This window comes from Trichosurus vulpecula, chromosome 9 (genome assembly GCF_011100635.1).
Source record: "Trichosurus vulpecula isolate mTriVul1 chromosome 9, mTriVul1.pri, whole genome shotgun sequence".
Taxonomy (NCBI): domain Eukaryota; kingdom Metazoa; phylum Chordata; class Mammalia; order Diprotodontia; family Phalangeridae; genus Trichosurus; species Trichosurus vulpecula.
Genome location: NC_050581.1, coordinates 86,457,790 through 86,477,012, shown reverse-complemented (window position 1 = coordinate 86,477,012; position 19,223 = coordinate 86,457,790). Strand labels below are relative to the sequence as shown.

Here is a 19,223-nt window from a genome sequence, read left to right as displayed (position 1 = left end):
CAGGTGATGAACCTCTCCATATTTAGCTCAGATAGTTCTGGTAAAACAGATGTAGTTTGTCAGTCAAGGATGAGGACCATCTATGTACCAGGCACTGTGCTAAGCACTAAGATATAAAGAAAGGTTAAAGGCAGTCCCTGCCCTCCAGGAATTTATAATGGAGGCAGTTGTTCAGGTGTGTCTGACTCTTTATCACCTCATTTGGGGTTTTCTTGGCAAAGATAACCACTGAAGTGGTTTACCATTTCCTTCTCCAGCTTATTTTACAGATGAGGCAACAAGGCAAACAGGGTAAAGGGACTTGCCCAAGCTCACACAGCTAGTGTCTGAGACCAGATTTGAATTCAGGAAAACAAATCTTCCTAACTCCAGGCCCAGCACTCTATCCACTGTGACACCTAACATGCAAATAACTATATACAAACTATAAAACATGTAAATAACTACGTACAAATGACATCCAGGGTAAAATGGAAACAATCAACAGAGAAAATGCACTAGAATTAAGGGATTGGGAAAGGATTCCTGCAGAAGAAGATTTTAGCTGAGACTTCAGGTAACCAGGAGGCAGAGATGAGGAGAGAGCATTCCATGCATGGGACCCAGCCAGTGGAAATGCCTGGAATCAGGAGATGGGAGGCCAGTGTCAAGGGATCTTAAAAGCACATGGTGGGAAATAACATAAATAAGAAGATAGGAAAGATAACAATAGGCCAGGTCATAAGGGGCTTTAAAAGTCAAACAGAAGATGTTATATTTGACAGAGAGCCACTGGAGTTGACTTTATAGAAGAGGGAGGTGATGTGGTCCAACCTGTACTTTAGGAAGATCACTTTGACAACTGAATGGAGGATAGACTGGAATAGGAAGAAATTTGTGGCCGGCAGGCACCAACCAGTAGAACAGTGTATCAAGGAAAAGAGGGTGATCAAAAGTGGCAAAGGCTATAGAGGTCTAGAGGTTGAAGATTGAGAACAGTCCATCATATTTGGCAAATAAGAGACTGTTAGTAGTTCTGAAGAGAGGAATTTCAGTTGAATGATGAGATCAGAAGCCAGAACACAAAGAGTTGAGAGTGAGAGGCAAGGAAGAGGAGGCACTTATCGGCTTTCTCAAAAAGTTTAGCTGAAAAAGGGAGGAGAGATATGGGAGGATAGCAATGATGAATTGATCGATCAAGGCAGGGTTTTTTGAAGAAGAGGGAGACTTAGGCATCTTTGTAGGCAGTAGGGAAGCAATCAGTAGACAGGGAGACTGAAGAGAAATGAGAGAGGAGGTAATGGAGGAAACCATCTTGAAGATGAAATGGAATAAGATTTCTTTTGTAAATAGTGTGCTTAGCCGTGACAAGGATAAGGGTGACCTCTTTAAGAGAGAAGAGGAATAAAGGAGCAAATAATGGCAGAAGATATCTAGGTAATGTGAGAAGAGGAAGAGAAAAGGGAGGTCTTGGTAAGTGGTCTCCATTTTTTTCAGTAAAACATGAGGCAAAGTTCTCAGCTAAAAGTATGGGGGGGGGGCGGCAATGTGAGATTTGAGAAGGGATGAAAGGGTTTGGAAGAGCTGCTGTGGTAAGTGGGACAGTGGATTAATAAGGAATAAAAAGATTTCCCTGCAGCAGTGAGAACCCAGTTGAGGTATGTAATATACATTTGTAATAGATCCAGTTAGCACATTATGTGATTTTCTCCACCTTGGTTTGGCAGTACATATGTAGGAGCAGCACCAGATGATGGAAGTGATCCAAGGCTAGGCAGGGCAAGATCACTGACATCATAGGGGGCAAGGGATTCAAGAGAGGAGACTAAGAGTTGAAGGTTTCAAGACAGAGAAAGAAGAGATTAACTAGTGCAGGACTGACGGCCAGTAGAGAAGTAAGAGGAACTGGAGGACACGGTGGGGATGAAGAACAGAGTTTAAGGTTGGAAGGCAGAGGGTGAGGTAGAATGGGTCAGAAAAAGGCAGCTCCTGAACATGGAGGTGATGCTTCTGTGGATGATAGCAAGAACAAGTGCATGACCATCTGTGTGTGGCTGAGGTGAGGTGGAACAGGTCACATAAAATGAACAAGCTGAGAAGCTCAGGTTAGGATGCTTGAGGGAGTATCAATACGTATGTTGAAAAACCTTAGTATGAGGGCAGGAGTGGGGGAGGAGAGAAGGACTGCAAGCCAGGCAGTGAACTCACTGAGGAAAAAAGCAGTGGCCTAAAGTAATACTCCAAAACCTTCCAGCAAGGTAGAACAGGCTGGAGTTCACACTGCAGAGGGATAACTCAAGAACCCTTAGTCAACTCCACACAATGAGTGTGGGACTTTGTGGAGGTAGGATAAATCTAATAAAATCAATCAATAAGCACTTATTATACACCTACTATATGCGAGTCACTGTGCTAAGCCCTGGAGATAACATGTCAATAAAATTTCTTCTTTCACTGTTTCATTTTTTACGTTAAGTCTTATACTTGGGTTAAAAAAATCAACTTCATAAGTATTATTAAAGAGCGATTCATCTGAAAAAATTCTGGGGGCTTCATGAAATCAACAGTGTTTTATGGGGGCAGTTAGGTAGCACAGTGAGTAGAGCACCGGCCCTGGGGTCAGGAGGACCTGAGTTCAACTCTGGCCTCAGACACTTGACACACTTACTAGCTGTGTGACCTTGGGCAAGTCACTTAACCCCAATTGCCCTGCCTTCCCCCCACCAAAAAAAAATACAAAAAAAACCAACAACAAAAAACAGCGTTTTATAGTAGCCCAGAAAGGTAAAAGAGAAGTACAGTGTCAGGTTTGGGAAGATAGTACAAATGTACTGTCCTGTTCAGTCTACATCTGAAATGTTTTAATTAGAATGTCTTATCACCTGAAGAGTGTCAAGAGAAGAGTGACCAGGATGGTGAAGGGCCATCAGGCCACACTACTTTTCTTCAAGGAGCAAAAAAAGAAAGGCTATCATAAAGATGAGGAATGGAACTCTTATTCTACAGGGCTCCAGAGGCAACAACGAGGAATATGGATAAATGTGCTGCGTGATCAAGCAGCACATTTAGGCTTGAGGTAAACAAAGGCTAGAGCTATGCAGGAGTGGACAGACAACCTTGGGACCTACTTTCTCACTGTAGTCTTCAAGCAAAGGTTAGTTGATGACTTAAGTATACTGTACATGGGATCTTGTTTCCCAAGTATGAATGGATGCCTTGATGTTCTTTTCACTAAGATTCTGTCATTCCTATCATTTTTTAAAACTTTGCTCTTACTTCCTCTCCTCAGTTCCTTCCTTTCTCACCTCCCCAATTCTCTTCTTCAATTTTTTTTTTTTAAGACTTGTGGCACAACGGCCATCCAGATATAATACTCTCAGGAATAGTCAGAAAAGAAGGCACAAACCCTACATAGTTGTTCAACTTTCTAAAATGAGGGAGAAGGTTGAACTAGATAACTATAAAGTCTCTTCTAGCTCTAAATCTTATGATCCTTTGAAATTAAGCTTGTGGATTTAACAATTCTGAATATCTGGTTTTTCCTTTAACTTTTCCAAGGCTATAAAATATCAATACTGAAAAAATGAGAAAGGTGTCTTAAAGAGTTAGTTCAGCCACCAAATGCTATTTGTGGCCAATTAAGAGTAGGACATACAAGCCTAATAATAAATGGTTTAAGCTTACAGAACACTTTACAATTTGAAGAATGCTTTTCTCCCCACAACAATCCTGTTCGTAAGTATTATTTTCCTAATTTTATAAATGAAGAAACTGAGGCTCACAAGTTAACTTGCCTGGCCCCCAGTCACGCAACTAGTTAGATGCAAACACAAGGCTTCTTAAAGTCACATGTTTTTTCCTCTATCACAGCCACCAGCTGTAATTTCAATATAACCCTGAGACATTATTATCATAGGCTACCAAAACTGCTCCCTCCAAAGTTAGCAATGATTTCTTAATTGTCAAATCCAATGGCTCTTTCTCAACCCTCCTTCTCCTGGACCTCTCTACAGCCTCTGACATCTTAAAGCACCTTCTTCTCCTTAATATTCTCTTTAGGTTTTCAGAACAGGGCTCTTCTTCTGATTCTCCTATCAGATGGCTCCTTCCCAGTCTCATTTGTTGGATACTCATCACACCCTCTATCCATAGGTGTCTCCCAAGGTTTTGTCTTGAGCCCTCTTCTCTATACTACTTCACTTGATCTCATCAGTTTTAAATCTTATGAATTTAAATAACATTTCTATGCCAATTCTCAAATCTACCTAACTTCTAATTCAATACCTATTCAAATCTACCTAACTTCTTTCATAACCTCCAATTCCACATCTTTAATTACATTTAAGACATCTTAAACTTAACATGTCTAGAACAGAACTCATTATCTTCCTCCCAAAATTGTCCCCCACCTTCTTTTACTACAACGAGTAAGACCATCCTCCCAGTAACTCATACTCAAAACCTAGGTGTCATCCTTAACTCTTCACTTTCTCTCACAGTCCTCCCATCAAATCTTTAGCCAAAGTCCATCAATTTTACCTTTGCAATATCTCTCAAATATTCACTCTTGTCTTCTGCCACCACCCTGGTACAAGCCCTCATCTCCTCATACCCGGACTACTGAAATAGTCTGTTGATGCTGTCTGCCTCCCTCGGATCTCTTACCATGCCAGCCCATCCTCTACTCAGTTACCAAAGTAATTTTTCTAAAGTGTGAAATTGAAAATTGATTTTTAATTCTATTTTGTTAAGACTTAATCAGCTAGATTTAATATTCCTCCTCACTGTTCCTTTTCCTTGCAAGTTAACTCAACTCAGGTAACTTCAGGTCACTTGGGTCTCCACTCTATTCTTGTACCCCCACCCTTGTGACTTCACCCATCATCCACTTTCCAGAAACACTTGATTAACCTAAAGGTCAATCTCATTAATTTAAAACTCCCATCCCCAGCAGACATCCCATAACCTGTGAGCTGATCTCATCATCCAGTGATGTAATGGGGAGGAGCTGAGATGACACTCTTCCTACCTCATTAAAACATCTAGCCAATCAGAAGACACACCTGTGTTGCTTGAGATTTTGCTCAGTCCTCTTGTAAATCATTATAAAAGATGCTATCACTTCTAACCCAGGGTCTTTGACTGCTAAGAAGTCACTGACACAATTCTACTCTAACTGCTAGTTAGCTACTGCTAAGGGGGGGGAAGCGGGGAGCACTGCCTGTGGAAATGACCCCTAGAGTGCTCCAGTGAAAAGTCACTGAGGGATTTTTCTAGAGGACTGCCCCAAGAACAGATTCCCCTCTCTACCTTGAGCCAGGTAACTCTCACTTTTCAATCTTTAAGAGCCCCCAGTCAGTCCCCTAGGGAATAGACACACTCATGACATTGTTGGAGATCAGTCAAACCCTGTACAGACTACTGCCTAGGATCAGAATTTTCTAGGATTTAACAGTACTGCACTAAAAAGAAATATACTGAAAATCAAAATCTAACTTGGGAAGTTTTCTAAAAAGACTTAAGAATTTTTGTTTCATTGTGGGTTTCTTTTTTCTTTTTTTTGCACTCTGGCCAAGAGCCTAAAAGGGCAGAGCTCTAAAACAGCTCTCCCAGCTAGCACAACTTAGCTCTCACTAACATAAGTAGGAGGTAAGGAGGACTCTGCCAATAGTGGGGGTGTCTGTCTGTCTGTGTGTCTGTGCTAGTGTGCTTGCCTGCGTGAGTGTGAGTCAGTGTCTGTGTGTTTTCTGTCCTATAAAGAGTGAACTCACCTTTTCCTGGCCTTTCCTGGGTACCCAGAGAAGGACCTAACCTATAGATAGCCATGCCTACACTGAGAAATATGGCCCTTTTGAGACCAACTGTACAAAGAAACAGTCAGTAGGGGAACCCTGTGTCCTCCCAGGAGGATTCCCCCCTTGCTAAGGTTTTCTAAGTTCCTATAGAACTAAGCCCCAGAGGCACCCCGCATCCATCAGGTCAGTCTGGCTGAGCCAAAGGGGCAAGGGCCAAGAGATTCAGCTGAATCACCTGACCAAAGTTTGGACAGGAACCCGTAGTACTAATTAGAGACAAGGGTTTTAGAGCTTCACCAGCGAGTGTTTCTGCTTGTTAATCTGTAATACTGTCTGTCTGTCCTGTAATAATGTAGTTAAATCCCTAGTCTAGACAAATCCCTATCACAGTTAGAACAACAATCCCTCCAGCAATTCTTGTTGCAGATAGAGTAACATCTCTTACAGAGATAAAAGAATCATTTCTCCCACATCCAGAAAAAAAGCATTCCATAGGTAGAACATCTACAAGAAAAGTTCCTTCTATACATGGGAGGAAAAGCTAGGGTCCCAAAACGTTACCAATTCTTGTTTTAAGCAAACTGACTCCTTTTTAGAAGAACTAAGAGTAAGAAATTTCTCTTTTCTGCAGTCTGTCCAACCAAAGAAAAGAAGCAAAAGTAGTATTACAAGTATTTCTAACAATCTGCAGTTCAAAATTTATCTAGCCTCAAAAGATAGAAGTTGCAGAAAAATTATAGGGTCCAGAATTAGTGTGGAATCAAGGAAAACTCTTGATTCAACTGGCAATGTCAAAGAGAGCAAGCTATCAAATTACGTGCCAATAACTCCTGCCCATCCTTTTCTGATGCCTTGCCTTCTCCACCTTTTACGCCTCCTACATTAGAGAATTGGAACATGGGTGACTCACTGCTGGCAACCTTCCCTCCCCAAATCAGCTGGGTACAATGATGCCCATTAGACATCTCCAACTTTTTGATTCCTCTGTTCCCTCTACACATGGAAGGCAGAAATCCTAAGTTTTAACTAGGATTTTGGTGTCAGGGATAGGAGTGGAACTTCTTTCTTAGGCTTATTGTGTTGTCTACAGTTTAATATGAACTAAAAGCTGTTTGTAGCAAGTGTATATTTGCCTAACGGCTTGTCCAAATTATGGACCAATTATCTTCGTGGTACCTCAAAACTGCAAGAGTTTGTTTTAGAAGAAGAAAAGATTAAATATACTCTGCTTTTACTGTTTTAGCAAGAGAGGTTTTTCACTCACTTTTAAATCAGCTTTGGTAAGATTTCAAAGACAGTTTACAATTTGAACTTTCTTCTTAGCCACGAAAAGAAAGCTTTGTTTAAATCAAGTAGAAGCTTCTGGGAGAGTGAAAAAACCCTTACTTTTAAACAGCTTAAGTATAACTGGTTTTGAATATTAGAAATTATAAATCCATACTTAATTAGGTTCTGAAACTAACTTCTGTTAGATTATGGCCACTTTTGCTGTCCATTCCAGAATATGGAATATTTTTCAATTTCCTGAAGAATCTCTCATTTTGTTGTTTTTTTAAACAGACTGTGCAAAGACACTAAGCATTAAGCAGGTCTAATTTCAAGTGATCCACATGATGGTTGAATTATTAATTTAGTTTTGTCAACCAGTCTCAACAAGAAATTAGGAAGCATTTTTTAAAGAAATGCCCAGGGTGGCACCAGAAAATTTGTTGAGTTAAAAGATACAACCCAGTGGGGTTTGTGAGGGAAAAGATAAGGAAAAAGAAAAAAACTAGACCTGGGATCCAGGCTAGATGTTTCTACTTTCTGAAAGGTCATGTTGTTAAGATTTGTAAAAATAAGAGGTGGGTGTATTTGCGGAATAGACATTACATAAAGGATGAGGAATCAAGATAGCCCGTAAGATAAAACTAGTCCTGGGAAATATTAGATATAGATTATTGCAGTTGAGCTTAATTTTCATGTAGTCACCCAATATTTGACATCAGGGCAATGTGTTTAAAAACTGCAAAAATAAGTTCTTGTCTTGAAAGTGCATTTTGATCGAGATTTCTCTATATTGGTTTTGAATGCAATACATTTGGAAAGTCAAAAATTAATACTTAAAATTGTATGGCACAGTGGATAGAGTGCCAGGCTTGGAGTCAGGAAGACTCATCAAATGTGGCCTCAGACATTCACTAGTAGTGTGAATCTAGGCAAGTCACTTAACTTTGTCAGCCTCAGTTTCCTCATCTGTAAAATGAGCTGAAGAAGGAAATGGCAAACAACTCCAGTATCTGTGCCAAGAAAACCCAAATTGAGTCACAAGTCAGACAAAACTGAAACAAAGGAACAACATTGTAAAACCACTGTATGAGAAATGTTAAGAATTGAAAAATGCAGCTTTCTTAATTTGGAAATTACAGAATATTACCTCGGTATTTTTTAAAAAGGAGGGGAATACTGAATCTACAGAGAAAACTACCTAGATTCTGAAAAGTAAACAATGGATCATCTTTTAGTTGTTCTTTCCTTGGAATGTGACTTATTTTAAAGAGGTAAGAGAAAAAAAAAGGGGATTTGAACCTGTTTGCAAGTGTCAGTAAAAAGACTGCAAATGGCTCTTTGGGTGTCCGTGAATTTTCAGGAACAGTTGGCAGTTGAATTTATCTGGCTCTTAAGAAACTGCCTTTACCAAAAGAGAAAGACTTGTGGCCAACTTAAAAATAAAAGTAAACTTCAATTTGCAAGAATGTTTTGTGAAATTAAGTGAACACCAGAAACAATGACCTAAAGATAGTCATTTAAAAGAGATGTTTTTGACACATGAAGCCAAAGTATTTTAAAATCATGTTTTTACACGTAATAAGGACAGCTAAGAGAATAACTAATAGAAATCAAGCATTTTACTCAGTCTTTGAAAATAAGTCATATTGATAACACTAGGCTTTAGATTTAAAAGTGTTGTTATCTAATGTCCCTGAGTAAACTATGGTAAACTTGACTAACTGGATTAAGGTTTATCTTAACACTAATTTAAGGTGAGATGTGCTTCCCTACTGGGGTAATTGTGGTAGATTAGTACTTGTTTATCTCAGTCTATTAATCTATTGGTTGTTTGTTAGCCTTCATTCTCTCCAAGAGGACCAAAATGACATCTCTGTGCTAGAGTCAAGTTTCAGTGTGTCCGACTATAGCTGATCAGACCAATATGAGCTCGGAATGCTGTACCACAGGCCAGGCACAAAATAGTCCATGTGACATTTGGGGTGGATTCTCTCCGTTTGCGCATACTGCATTTCTCCTGAGCTATTTCAGTTCTACTTTGCTCATAGAGCACGGTACCTTCTCTGATGTGGGCACACCACGCTGAGTGGTCCTATGCTAGTGCCTCTCATGTCACACAATCAATTCCAAAGCTCTTAAGAGAAAATTAATCTGTAAAGTGGGTAAAGGGCAGCTAGGTAGAGCAATGGATAGAATTCTGGGACGGAAGACTCATCTTCCTGAGTTCAAATCCAGCCTCAGATACTTACTGGCTGTGTCACCCTGGGCAAATCATTTAACCCCTCTTGGCCTCAGTTTCCTCCTCTGTAAGACGAGCCTGAGCAAATAATGGCACTTCAGTGTCTTTGCCAAGAAAACCCTAAATGGGATCATGAAGAGTCACACATGACTGAAATAAGTGAATAACAAAAAAGTGGATAAAAACAACACCTACCCCCCAGGACTGTTGGGAAGACCAAATAATAGAATGATTGTGAAGTGCTTAACATTAGTGCCCAACATAAATTTGGTAAATCATTATATTAGAAATATTGTTAGAAAAGCAAATTCTCTTTTAATCTAGATTTTCTTACATGACAGGTTCAATTGTGGAAAGAATAATGTAAAAATATATGAAAACTATTTAGAAACAGATAATGGTAATAATTTTCTGTAAGTTTGACATAACAAAGATCTTTTAAGATGTCCATATCTGTGAAATACAGAGTCTTAAGATCTTACCAGCTCTGCTAATGGTTTAAAGTGACTACATTTGAGAAAGTGCTGGAGTCTTGCAACATACTGCCAACTGGGCAAAACTTCAGTATTTTAGATTTCAAGAACTAGCCTCACACCCGGGCTAAAGTATGGTAATTTAATTTTAGTTGGGAGTAATAGAATATATTTTAAGTTTCCCCACATCCATAAAATCATGAGTCCATCTAGAAATTACAAAGAGATTCAATTCATATCTCTGCCTATTATACAATACTGCCCTAAGAGTCATGAACTCTTTACTTCTTAGTATACTAGGTAACTAACTGTTCTAAGATAGGGTAAACCTTGCTAATTTGTGGAAGAAGCTGTTTAGAACACTTGATATTTGAGCCTACTGATCTCATTAATAAAAAGAAGGAGAAATTCTGATGAAAACATATACAAAGTAATTAATAGCCTCCCTGCTTCTAGCTCATTTCTAAGAAGTACATTTTAACCTTAATTAGAATTCAGTATATAAGAAACTTCACTGCGATTTAAATTGCTATGTTAACATGAGATAAATAACAACAGGCAGTTACCAATTTCACAGTAGCCCTAAAATGTTGCACTGTTTTCCTGGGGAGAGCTCACAAGTTTTCTTAGAATATAAAAGTAACTTTATGATTTGTGATCAGTGAAGTTTTGCTACATAAGGTAAACTCAAGGGGTTTTAATTCAATATAGTTTTAAGTTTTTATTTCAGTTATAATTATCTGAATTGTCATAAAGTCAATAGTCCACCATTCAAGAGCAATACAATGTGCTGCCCAAAGGGAATACAGTCTGAGAATTGCTACAGGTGAATGTATGTCCCTGGGGAAAGTTGAGGGGATGATCTTGGTGTGGACAAAGGTAGGATCCTTTTGACTCCGTTTTCCCATTTTTAAACAGAAAAACCTCCCATCTGGTTAATTCTGAACCTGGTTACAATACCTGTGAATAAACGTGGAATTCGCTATGGCTAATAAATATGACTCATGTCTAGGAATCAAAGAGAGCTAAATTTTCCCGTTATGTCAAATCACCCTGTGCCCTTTAAGGAAGTCTTGATATTATCCTTTTTCCTTTCATATCAAATTTCTATACTCAAGGCAGGTGATTCATAGCACCTGGAGAAGTGCAATACTGATTAAAACAGAAACATCTGAGTATCCTGTAAGTTCTGTGTGCCATTCACTTGCTAGAGTCAATGCTGACCCTCTCCAGAAAGTACTCCTTTCTTCTTATGCCAAAATTTCCTGTTGTTTTACCACTATTTTATGCTTCCCAGGTGGTTTTGTCCCTGAAGAGTCCTAAGGACTCCCTAACACCAAGGGACACATACTGATACCTTGGATGCTCTTTAGCTTATACTTCACTAGTTGGCACTATACATATCCCACTGGTTTTTTTGATTAATATAGGGATAATCTCCTCCTAAGGGGGAAATTAAGACTCACTGTCCTTAAAATCCGTTGAACATTAAGACATCTGACTTACTTTGGGTTCATGTTAAAAACACTAAGATAAGTAGGTAGTATCATTTCCAGATCCTAATCTCCTTAAGAACTGTGTGTTCATGTATGAAAACGTTTTTTAACTTATACCACATAAGTAGCAAAACTGGAGGTTTTCTTTTTATGTACCCTAGTTTACATATCTACTTTGATAAATATTCATCTTTACTAGAGGGGCTCATCTTACAAGTCAAGCCCTCCTGGCTGTCTTTTTAAGATTCTCCCTTTATCTTGTTGATAGCAGTGTGTCTTTATGAGGTACAAGGTTTAGGTAACAGTGGGTGAGATGAAAAACCTTAAATTATCTGAAGTTTTGGGGTAAATTGTGGATTTCTGATGCTTGAGCTGGTTATTAGAAAACTAAATTTAGGAAGGTGTACTTAATTGTATCTAGGTCTATTTTGCAAAAGATTATTGCAGAAACATCTAAGAATCCCTGCAAATAACCTGATCCAGAGAAGCAGATCTTCCAGGGGAAGCCAGGTGTATTCCAGAATGCCCAAGAGATGTTTTTGGAAACCAGATGACTCCCTGAGACATCTGAGTCCTAAGAAATCATGTGCTGATGAAATGGACATTGGGAATGGGTTGGAAGGTGTAAGGTCAATCTGTAAGTGAAAGATCTTTCTCGCCCATTGAATAGTCCTCAGATGGGGCCAACAAAGGGAGACCTGATTAGAGGCAGGCCCACACCCTTTCACAAATTAGATGTGAGTCCCCAGGCCCCACATCTTTTTGCTAAGTAGGCCCTGAACAAGATCTGAGGTTGGCATTTTGTTTTGGGGCTCTCACTCACCAAAAGAGTCATGTGATTTGACCAGATGAGACTCTGGGTAGCCGCTGGAGCCTCCTGACTTTGAAAACTCAGATGCTGGTGCCCTTCTCTCTGGTAACTATGTAATTCTTTGGTCAGACAGATAGAGGCCTGTCTATTGATCTGTATGTTATTCGCTCTGTTTATATAATGTATGTTTGTATTCGCTCTGAAGTTCAGGGTGCTGCCTTTTTCCCCCTCAACTAAGTGAATGGTATATGTATGTTTAATTAAAGTAAGATTGTTAACCCCTTTAAGTTGCTTTCCTTAGAAAAGCAGATCAAAGAATCTGTGCTAATAGCCCTCCTGTGTGCTGGTGTTATTGGCCTTACACAGCCACAGTAATGCTCAGCTTAACTTCCTTTTCTGTGCGCCCTCCTTACTGTAAGGCCTACTTATTGAAGAGGGCTGCCCCCAACAGAGTTTGTCAATTCACCTGTCATGGGTAGTCTCAAAGACCAAAGGGTAAACCATTATAACATTAAACCTGATGGTTTGGAGGCCATCTCCCCAAAGCAGACTATCTGGGATAAAATTTTGTCAGTACCTATTCCCATATATTGGGATTACAGCATTAGAACACACAGAAGAGCAGCGCAAACTAAACATAGGCAAGTAGGTGGCACAATGGATAGGGTACCAGGCCTAGAGGAGGGAAGATTCATCTTCCTGGGTTCAAATCCAGCCTCAGATACTGTGTGACCCTGGGCAAGTCACTTAACCCTGCCAGCTTTAGTTTTCTCTGTAAGATGGACTGGAGAAGGAAATGGCAAATCACTCCAGTACTTTGCCAAGAAAATCCCAAATATCACAGAGTCAGAAATGACTCAACAACTACAATACAGCTGAACAACTAAAACAAATGAATCAATCAGGGGCTGGTGCCATTTTATAGGGCTCTCCTAGGCCTCATAATTGCCTTTTGGCTTTGATAAGTTCTTAAGAAACTCATGATGGGTTCACAATGAGGCAAATTTCTCACTCACCACATTTTTGCTTCTGTAATCATTACTTCAACTTCATTAAACATTATAGAGTGATAGACATATATGATTTTAATTATATTTTATTAAGACTTAAGCTAGATCTACTATTCCCCCTCATTGTTTGTTACCCTTCCAAGTTCACTCAGGTAACCCCACCTGCAGATTGATGCCATCACTGGAGAACTGATCTCATCTCCCAATGATGTAGTGTAGAGAAGCTGAGATTACACATTCCACCTCCTCATTAAAATATCTAGCCAATCAGAAGACACACCTGTTACCTGAGATTTTGCTCTGTCTTTTTGTTAATCACTATAAAAGATCCTATCATTCACATCTTTGACTACTGAGAAGTCACTGACCCAATTTATTGGCTACTACTTGCCAAGCTAATAAATTGATAGTGCTTAGATCTTTGCTTCTTCACTCTACCTTTATTTCCATCTAACAAAAGCAAAGGTCCAATAATATCACATCCCTACTCAGGAAACTCCAGTAGCTTCTTATCACCTCTAGAATCAAATAAAAAATCCAGTTTAGTATTCAAAGTCAATTCAAGTCACTCCATTCCTTTCCAGTCTTTTTATACCTTGCCACCCCTCCAATGACACTGGTTTTCCTGCTGTCCCTCACATAATACACTCTATCTTCCAAGTAAGCATTCTCACTAGCTGTACCCCACACCTGGAATACTCTCCCTCCCTCTTCACCTCCTCTACTTGGACTCTTCAAGTTCCAGCTTAAATCTCACCTTCTTCAAGAAGCAGGTCCCAATCTCTCTTAATTCAAGTGCCTTGCCTTGATTATTTCCTACTTGTTCTATATATAGCTCATCTGTACAGTTGTTTGCATGTTGTCTCCTCCATTAAATGGTGAGTTCCTTGAGGGCAGGGATATCACGTGCCTTTCTTTGTATCCCCAACTCTTAGCATAGTGTCTGGCACATAGTAGGGTACTTAATAAATATTTATTGACTGGCTACTGAAAAATGAAACTTCCTACCTCCACAATTTCTCACATTTTTGCCCTCCCATTTTATTTCCACTATTACCACCCAACAGCCTCCTAAGCTAGCCTGCCTTCCTCCAGTTTCTCACACCCAGTCCCAATTCATCTTTTACAATGTTGCCAGATCAATCTTCCTAACAATAGATCTGATAGTTTATCCCTTCTGCTCAAAACCTTTCCACCAAGTAACTGTTTACTGAATTTAAAGTCCAAATTCCTTAGCTTGGTACTTGGAAGCACTCCACAATCTAGCACCTACCGTTGCAGCCTTCATCATTCTTCTTCCAGTGCCCTAGACTGGAACACAAAAGGAACCTTTTGCCATAACCTTGTATACATACAGCATCCTCCTAGCTCCATCTTTGTTTATACTATTCCTTACATCTGAAATGCATTAACTTGTTTATAAAGCCTAAAAAATTGTTTACCCACAACTTTTGAAACTTAAGATTAAAAGGCTCAGTATTTTAAAAAGTATATATGAGCGTCCTAACAAAATATATTACTATTAGAACACATCCTGCAGATTTTGCTCAACTACATTTGGTTGAGCTGGAGGCCACCTTTTAAAGTAAAAAGAACACACGAGCCCAAGTGAAATGAGGCCTGGGTTTGACTACCTTCACTGGCCCTTAAGAGCTTTCAGAACCTGGACAAGTCACTTAAGTTTGGAGCCCCATTTTCTTCAGGTAGGAAATGGTAATACATCTACCTCCCAACTAGCATGACTAATGGATCCCAACATGGTTGTATGAATTTAAATCTACACTAGTTATAATTATGTAATATAATTGGTCCTGTTGGTTCAAGCCCAATGGAAACACGCAATTCGATTTCAAATAATGCAACCACTTCAAGGGATCCTTATTTGCACTAATAGGGACCTAGCCGTAATACTTATAATACATAACTCAAAGGGGTGGGGGTGGGGAAAACACTTCAAAAGCCTTAAGCCAGGGATAGGGAACCTGTGGCCTCAAGGCTACAAGTGGCCCTCTAGGTCCTCAAGTCCAACCCTTTGACTGAATCAAAGTTCAGGGAACAAATCCCTTTAATAAAAGGATTTGTTTGGTAAAACTTGGACTCAGTCAAAAGGCCTCTGGGTGAGGACCTGTGGCCTCAAGGCCAAAGGTTCCCCACTCCTGCCTTAAGCACTAAAGTGGAGTTACTAAGTCATTATATTTGGGCCTTTCACAGCTACCCACCAAAAAAAAAAAAACACAACCCAAAAATAACACCCAAAAAAGGACCAAATGATGAATACTAAAACTATGTTCAGGTATCAACTAAGTAAATGCTTGCTGATTTAATTTTTTTTAAGTGCCTACTCTGTGCCAGGCTCCATCCTGGGGATACAAAGACAAAAATGAAACAATCCTTGCACTCAAAGGGCTAACGTTCTATTATGGAAAACATTTTTTTTCACGTTAGTACGATTTCTAGGGGTGCTGAGGAGGTAGGTGGGCTAAGGAGGAAATCAGGAAAAGCCTCATATAAAAGGTACTTGACCTGAACTTTGAAGGTAACCGAATTTTAAGGGCAGTTAGGTGGGGAAGTGGATATAGTACTGGTCCTGGAGTCTGGAAGACCCAAGTTCAAAGATGGCCTCAGACACTTACTAGTGTGTGACCCTGGGCAAGTTATTTGTTTGCCTCAGTTTCCTCATCTGTAAGATAAGCTGTAGAAGGAAATGGTAAACTACTCCAAAATCTTTGCCAAGAAAACCCTGAGGGCATCATGGAAGAGTCAGAGGAGACTGAAACAAATTTGAACAAGAACAAATGAATTTTAAGAGGCATAGCAGTGCATTCCAGGCATGGGGGTCAGTCAATATAAAAGTACAGAAAATAGAGATGGGAACATCATTGGGGATCACCAGTTTGGTTGGGCCAGAAAGTGCAGGAAGGGGAGAGAGAGTAATGCGTGATAACCCTGGAAAAGTAGGCTGGGCCAAATCCTGAAGGGCTATAAATGACAAGAGTTTGTATTTTCTTCCATAAACTTGACAATATCAGAGATAAAACCATTCATTCTCCAAGCACATAAAATAGGTGCAGAAGTATAGTGACAGTAAATCTAAAAAGGAATCACAAGACCCTAGACCCTTTCTAACTGTGGGGAAAACTGTTTCCACCTTCCCACCCCTGCCCCCAGTCAAAATAAAAAGCTTTTATTAAAGGTTTACTATGTGCCAAGCACTGGTTTTTTTTTTTAGTGGAGACAGATATCAAGACCAAAATAAGCCTCTAACTTTAATACTTATTAAAATGAGAGCTCCTTGAGGACAATGTTTTTGCCTTTCTTTGTATCTGGCATATACTAAGCAATTAATGTTCTCTGACTGAATGAATAAAGGGAAACACGAGATAAATACAAAACTGTCTGAAAAGAGAGAGACTATTTAACCCCTCAGTTGAGCTTTGATGGAAGAAATGGGCCGTGAGAGGCACAGGTGAAGTAGATTTCTGGCAATGAGGAACAGCGTGTGCCAATCAGTATAAAGAGACTTAAGGATATAAAGCCCAGTGGGGGGAAAGTGGTCAGAACTTTTTTTTTGGGGGGGGGAAGGGAGAAACAGTGAAAGGAGAATGTAGTCACACAACTGGGGGTGTCTTAATATTACACTTATTTTCAAGGGTTGAGAACAACTTAAAAACCTTTAAGAGGGCATAGGATGATGGTGCGAGTTGGCAGTGACTCATAGTGGGTCAGACTCAAAGGGCTATCTATACGCACACAGTAAAGGAAGCGGTCAACATATTCAATGAACTTTGCGCTTCAAATTGGCCTAAGACCCTCAAAACATTACCTGGCGGGAGAAGGCACCACCACAAGTGGAAACGGATAAGGAAAATAGGATGTACTCCAATCCACAACCCAGCGTGCCCCACCCCGCCAAACCCTTCCTCTACTCTGCAATGAGAAGAAAAACTCTGCCGTTGGTCCCAATGGGCAGCAGCTCTCCTTCAAATAGAGGGTGTCTGTCTAGGGAGGTGGCGGGGCCTCATTTGTTTCCATGTGGAAGAGCTAAAAAACATTTTTTCTAAACACGGCCTATACACAGAGCTAAGGGAAAAACCTGATGCTCAAAACCCGCCGTATTTCCCTCCTCCTCCCCCAACCCTACCCCTACCCATTTCGCTCACCTCACTCGAGTGCAGCAACCTAGAACACGTGCCTGTTTCACCCACCCAAGGTACTTCCTAGCCAGCACTCTCCGGATGGGCTTCCCCCTGCCATCAACCCGCTCCCCCCCCCCCCCCCGAAAGCCCGGGTGGGGCCTAGGGAAAAAGAAAGTCTAGGCTGGGGTTTCCTCTTCCTCCATACCTCCCAGCGGATCCCACAAGAGAGCCTCTTAGGCACCCCAGGAAAAGCCCCTGACACATGGTCTCGGCGTCTGTACCATTCAACCCCATAACCTCCACACCACCTTCATTATTGTACCAGGGCGAAGAAGGTGGGTGGAAGTAAGAGTAAGAGTGAGTGAGAGTGAGTGTGAGTGTGAGAGTGTGTGAGTGTGTGTGTGTTGGGGGGGGGCGGGGGTGTTGCTGCCACTGCAGCAGCCCCACGGATGCAGAAGGAATACAGGGACCCGCCAAATCCAGAAGTGGGGAGCCTGCCTTCCCAGCCCTCCCTTTCTCCACCTTTCCCACCTGACTAAGTTCAGCGGCCATCCTCCAGCCCCAGGCGAGCAGGACCAGCAGGAGGATGGACCTGGTCCACAGGTGCGCAGGAGCGGGACTTCCCCCTTCCCAGTCGCTTCCCTTCTCCCCGGCTGGGGGTCCTAACGTACAAAACGAGAGATCGGGGCAACCCCTGCAGTGCCCAACCTTACGACTCCTAGGTCTCCAGAAGGTCCCCCCGCCCCCCGCCAGCTCCAGGTGAGGCTTGGGCGATGCTGCGGCCTCCTGCAAACCCAGAGACAGAGAGCTGGGGGGCGGTAGGGAAGACAGGTGCCCAGGTATGAGGCGAGAGAGGAGGGACCACGGTCCCAGGGCCGGAGCATCTCTCACCTGCTTGCCCCGGTAGAAGAGGCGCTGGCGGTCCGGGGCCACGTTGAACAGCTCCCGGATCTTCTCCCGTAACGTCTCGATCTTGGTGAGACGCGACAGGTCGTCGATGGTCCGCGTCTCGGTGCCGTCTATGGTGCGGACCTGGATCCACATCCTGATCCGAGAGGGGGTTGGGGGTGCCGAAGGGAGGAAGGAGGTGCGGAGCGGGGACTGGGGGGGGCGCCGGTGCCTCCCCTCTTTGTCTCCCCCTCCTCTCGGCCGAGGCTCTCACGCCCCCACCGCGCGCCTCCCCAGCCCCAGGGGACCCCGAGCGCGCGAGGTAGAGCGCGAGCGAGAGCGTGCGCGGAGCGCCCGGAGCACTCGGCGGTGGCGACCGGCGGTACCCCGAGCGCGCACACCCCAGAGGGCGGGGAAGGGGGGAGGAAGCGGAGCAGGCGAGAAGGAGGAGGAGCGACACAGCCGGAACTGGGAGGAGGCGGGGGCGAAGAGCTGGAGGAGAGACTGACAATGCCTACGCCGCCGCTGCTTTAAAAATAGGAAGGAGCCATAGCGGACCGGACTGACTGGGACTGTTTATGAAGAGCTTGCTGCTCTCACATGGAGGTCACGGCGCCAATCGGTTCTCGCGAGATCCGTGCGGATCCGGCCTTAAAGAAACAGCGGCCCACGAAGCGAGGGACTGACAAGAGAGTGACCTGTGGGGTTGCGGGCTGAAAAGCGGGGCGGGGCGAGCTGTATCTGCTGGCCCCGCCCCCGGCCCGCCCCCGGGGCTCAGAAGCACACGCTCGCGCGCCAGTTCCTTTCCTTTGAGCGCGCGGTTTGGCGCCCGGGGGTGTGCAGCGCTCCGCCCCCTCCTACTGAGCAGGCCGTCGGCCCTCGGGGGGCCTGGGTTTTCCCTTCCCGAGAAAACTCCCCAGTAAACAAAAGACACTTGGGGCCCGCTGGGTGTGCACGTGTTTCTCCCTAGGGCCCCCGAGGAGGGGACGTCGGAGGGTCCCAAATTTCTCCGTAAACGAACCAGGACTGAATGCTAGGCCGGGCTCGCCGCTCCTGCGGCCCCACTTTACTCGCCCCGACCCAGTCCGAGGTCCTTGGAGCCACTGTCTCCCTTTCCCTTTCACCCA

General features: G+C 42.4%; 1 protein-coding gene across 1 annotated transcript in view; it reads right to left on the bottom strand.

The window, feature by feature from the left end:
• The window catches only part of UHRF2 (ubiquitin like with PHD and ring finger domains 2), a 175,497-nt gene extending 156,773 nt beyond the window's left edge, over positions 1 to 18,724 (bottom strand). Inside the window, exon 1 of the mRNA XM_036739305.1 lies at positions 18,100 to 18,724. Within this exon, the coding sequence (XP_036595200.1) occupies positions 18,100 to 18,252 (153 nt within the window). The 5' untranslated portion in view covers positions 18,253 to 18,724. The remainder of the gene's footprint in view (positions 1 to 18,099) is intronic.
• Between the last annotated feature and the right edge of the window lie 499 nt (positions 18,725 to 19,223).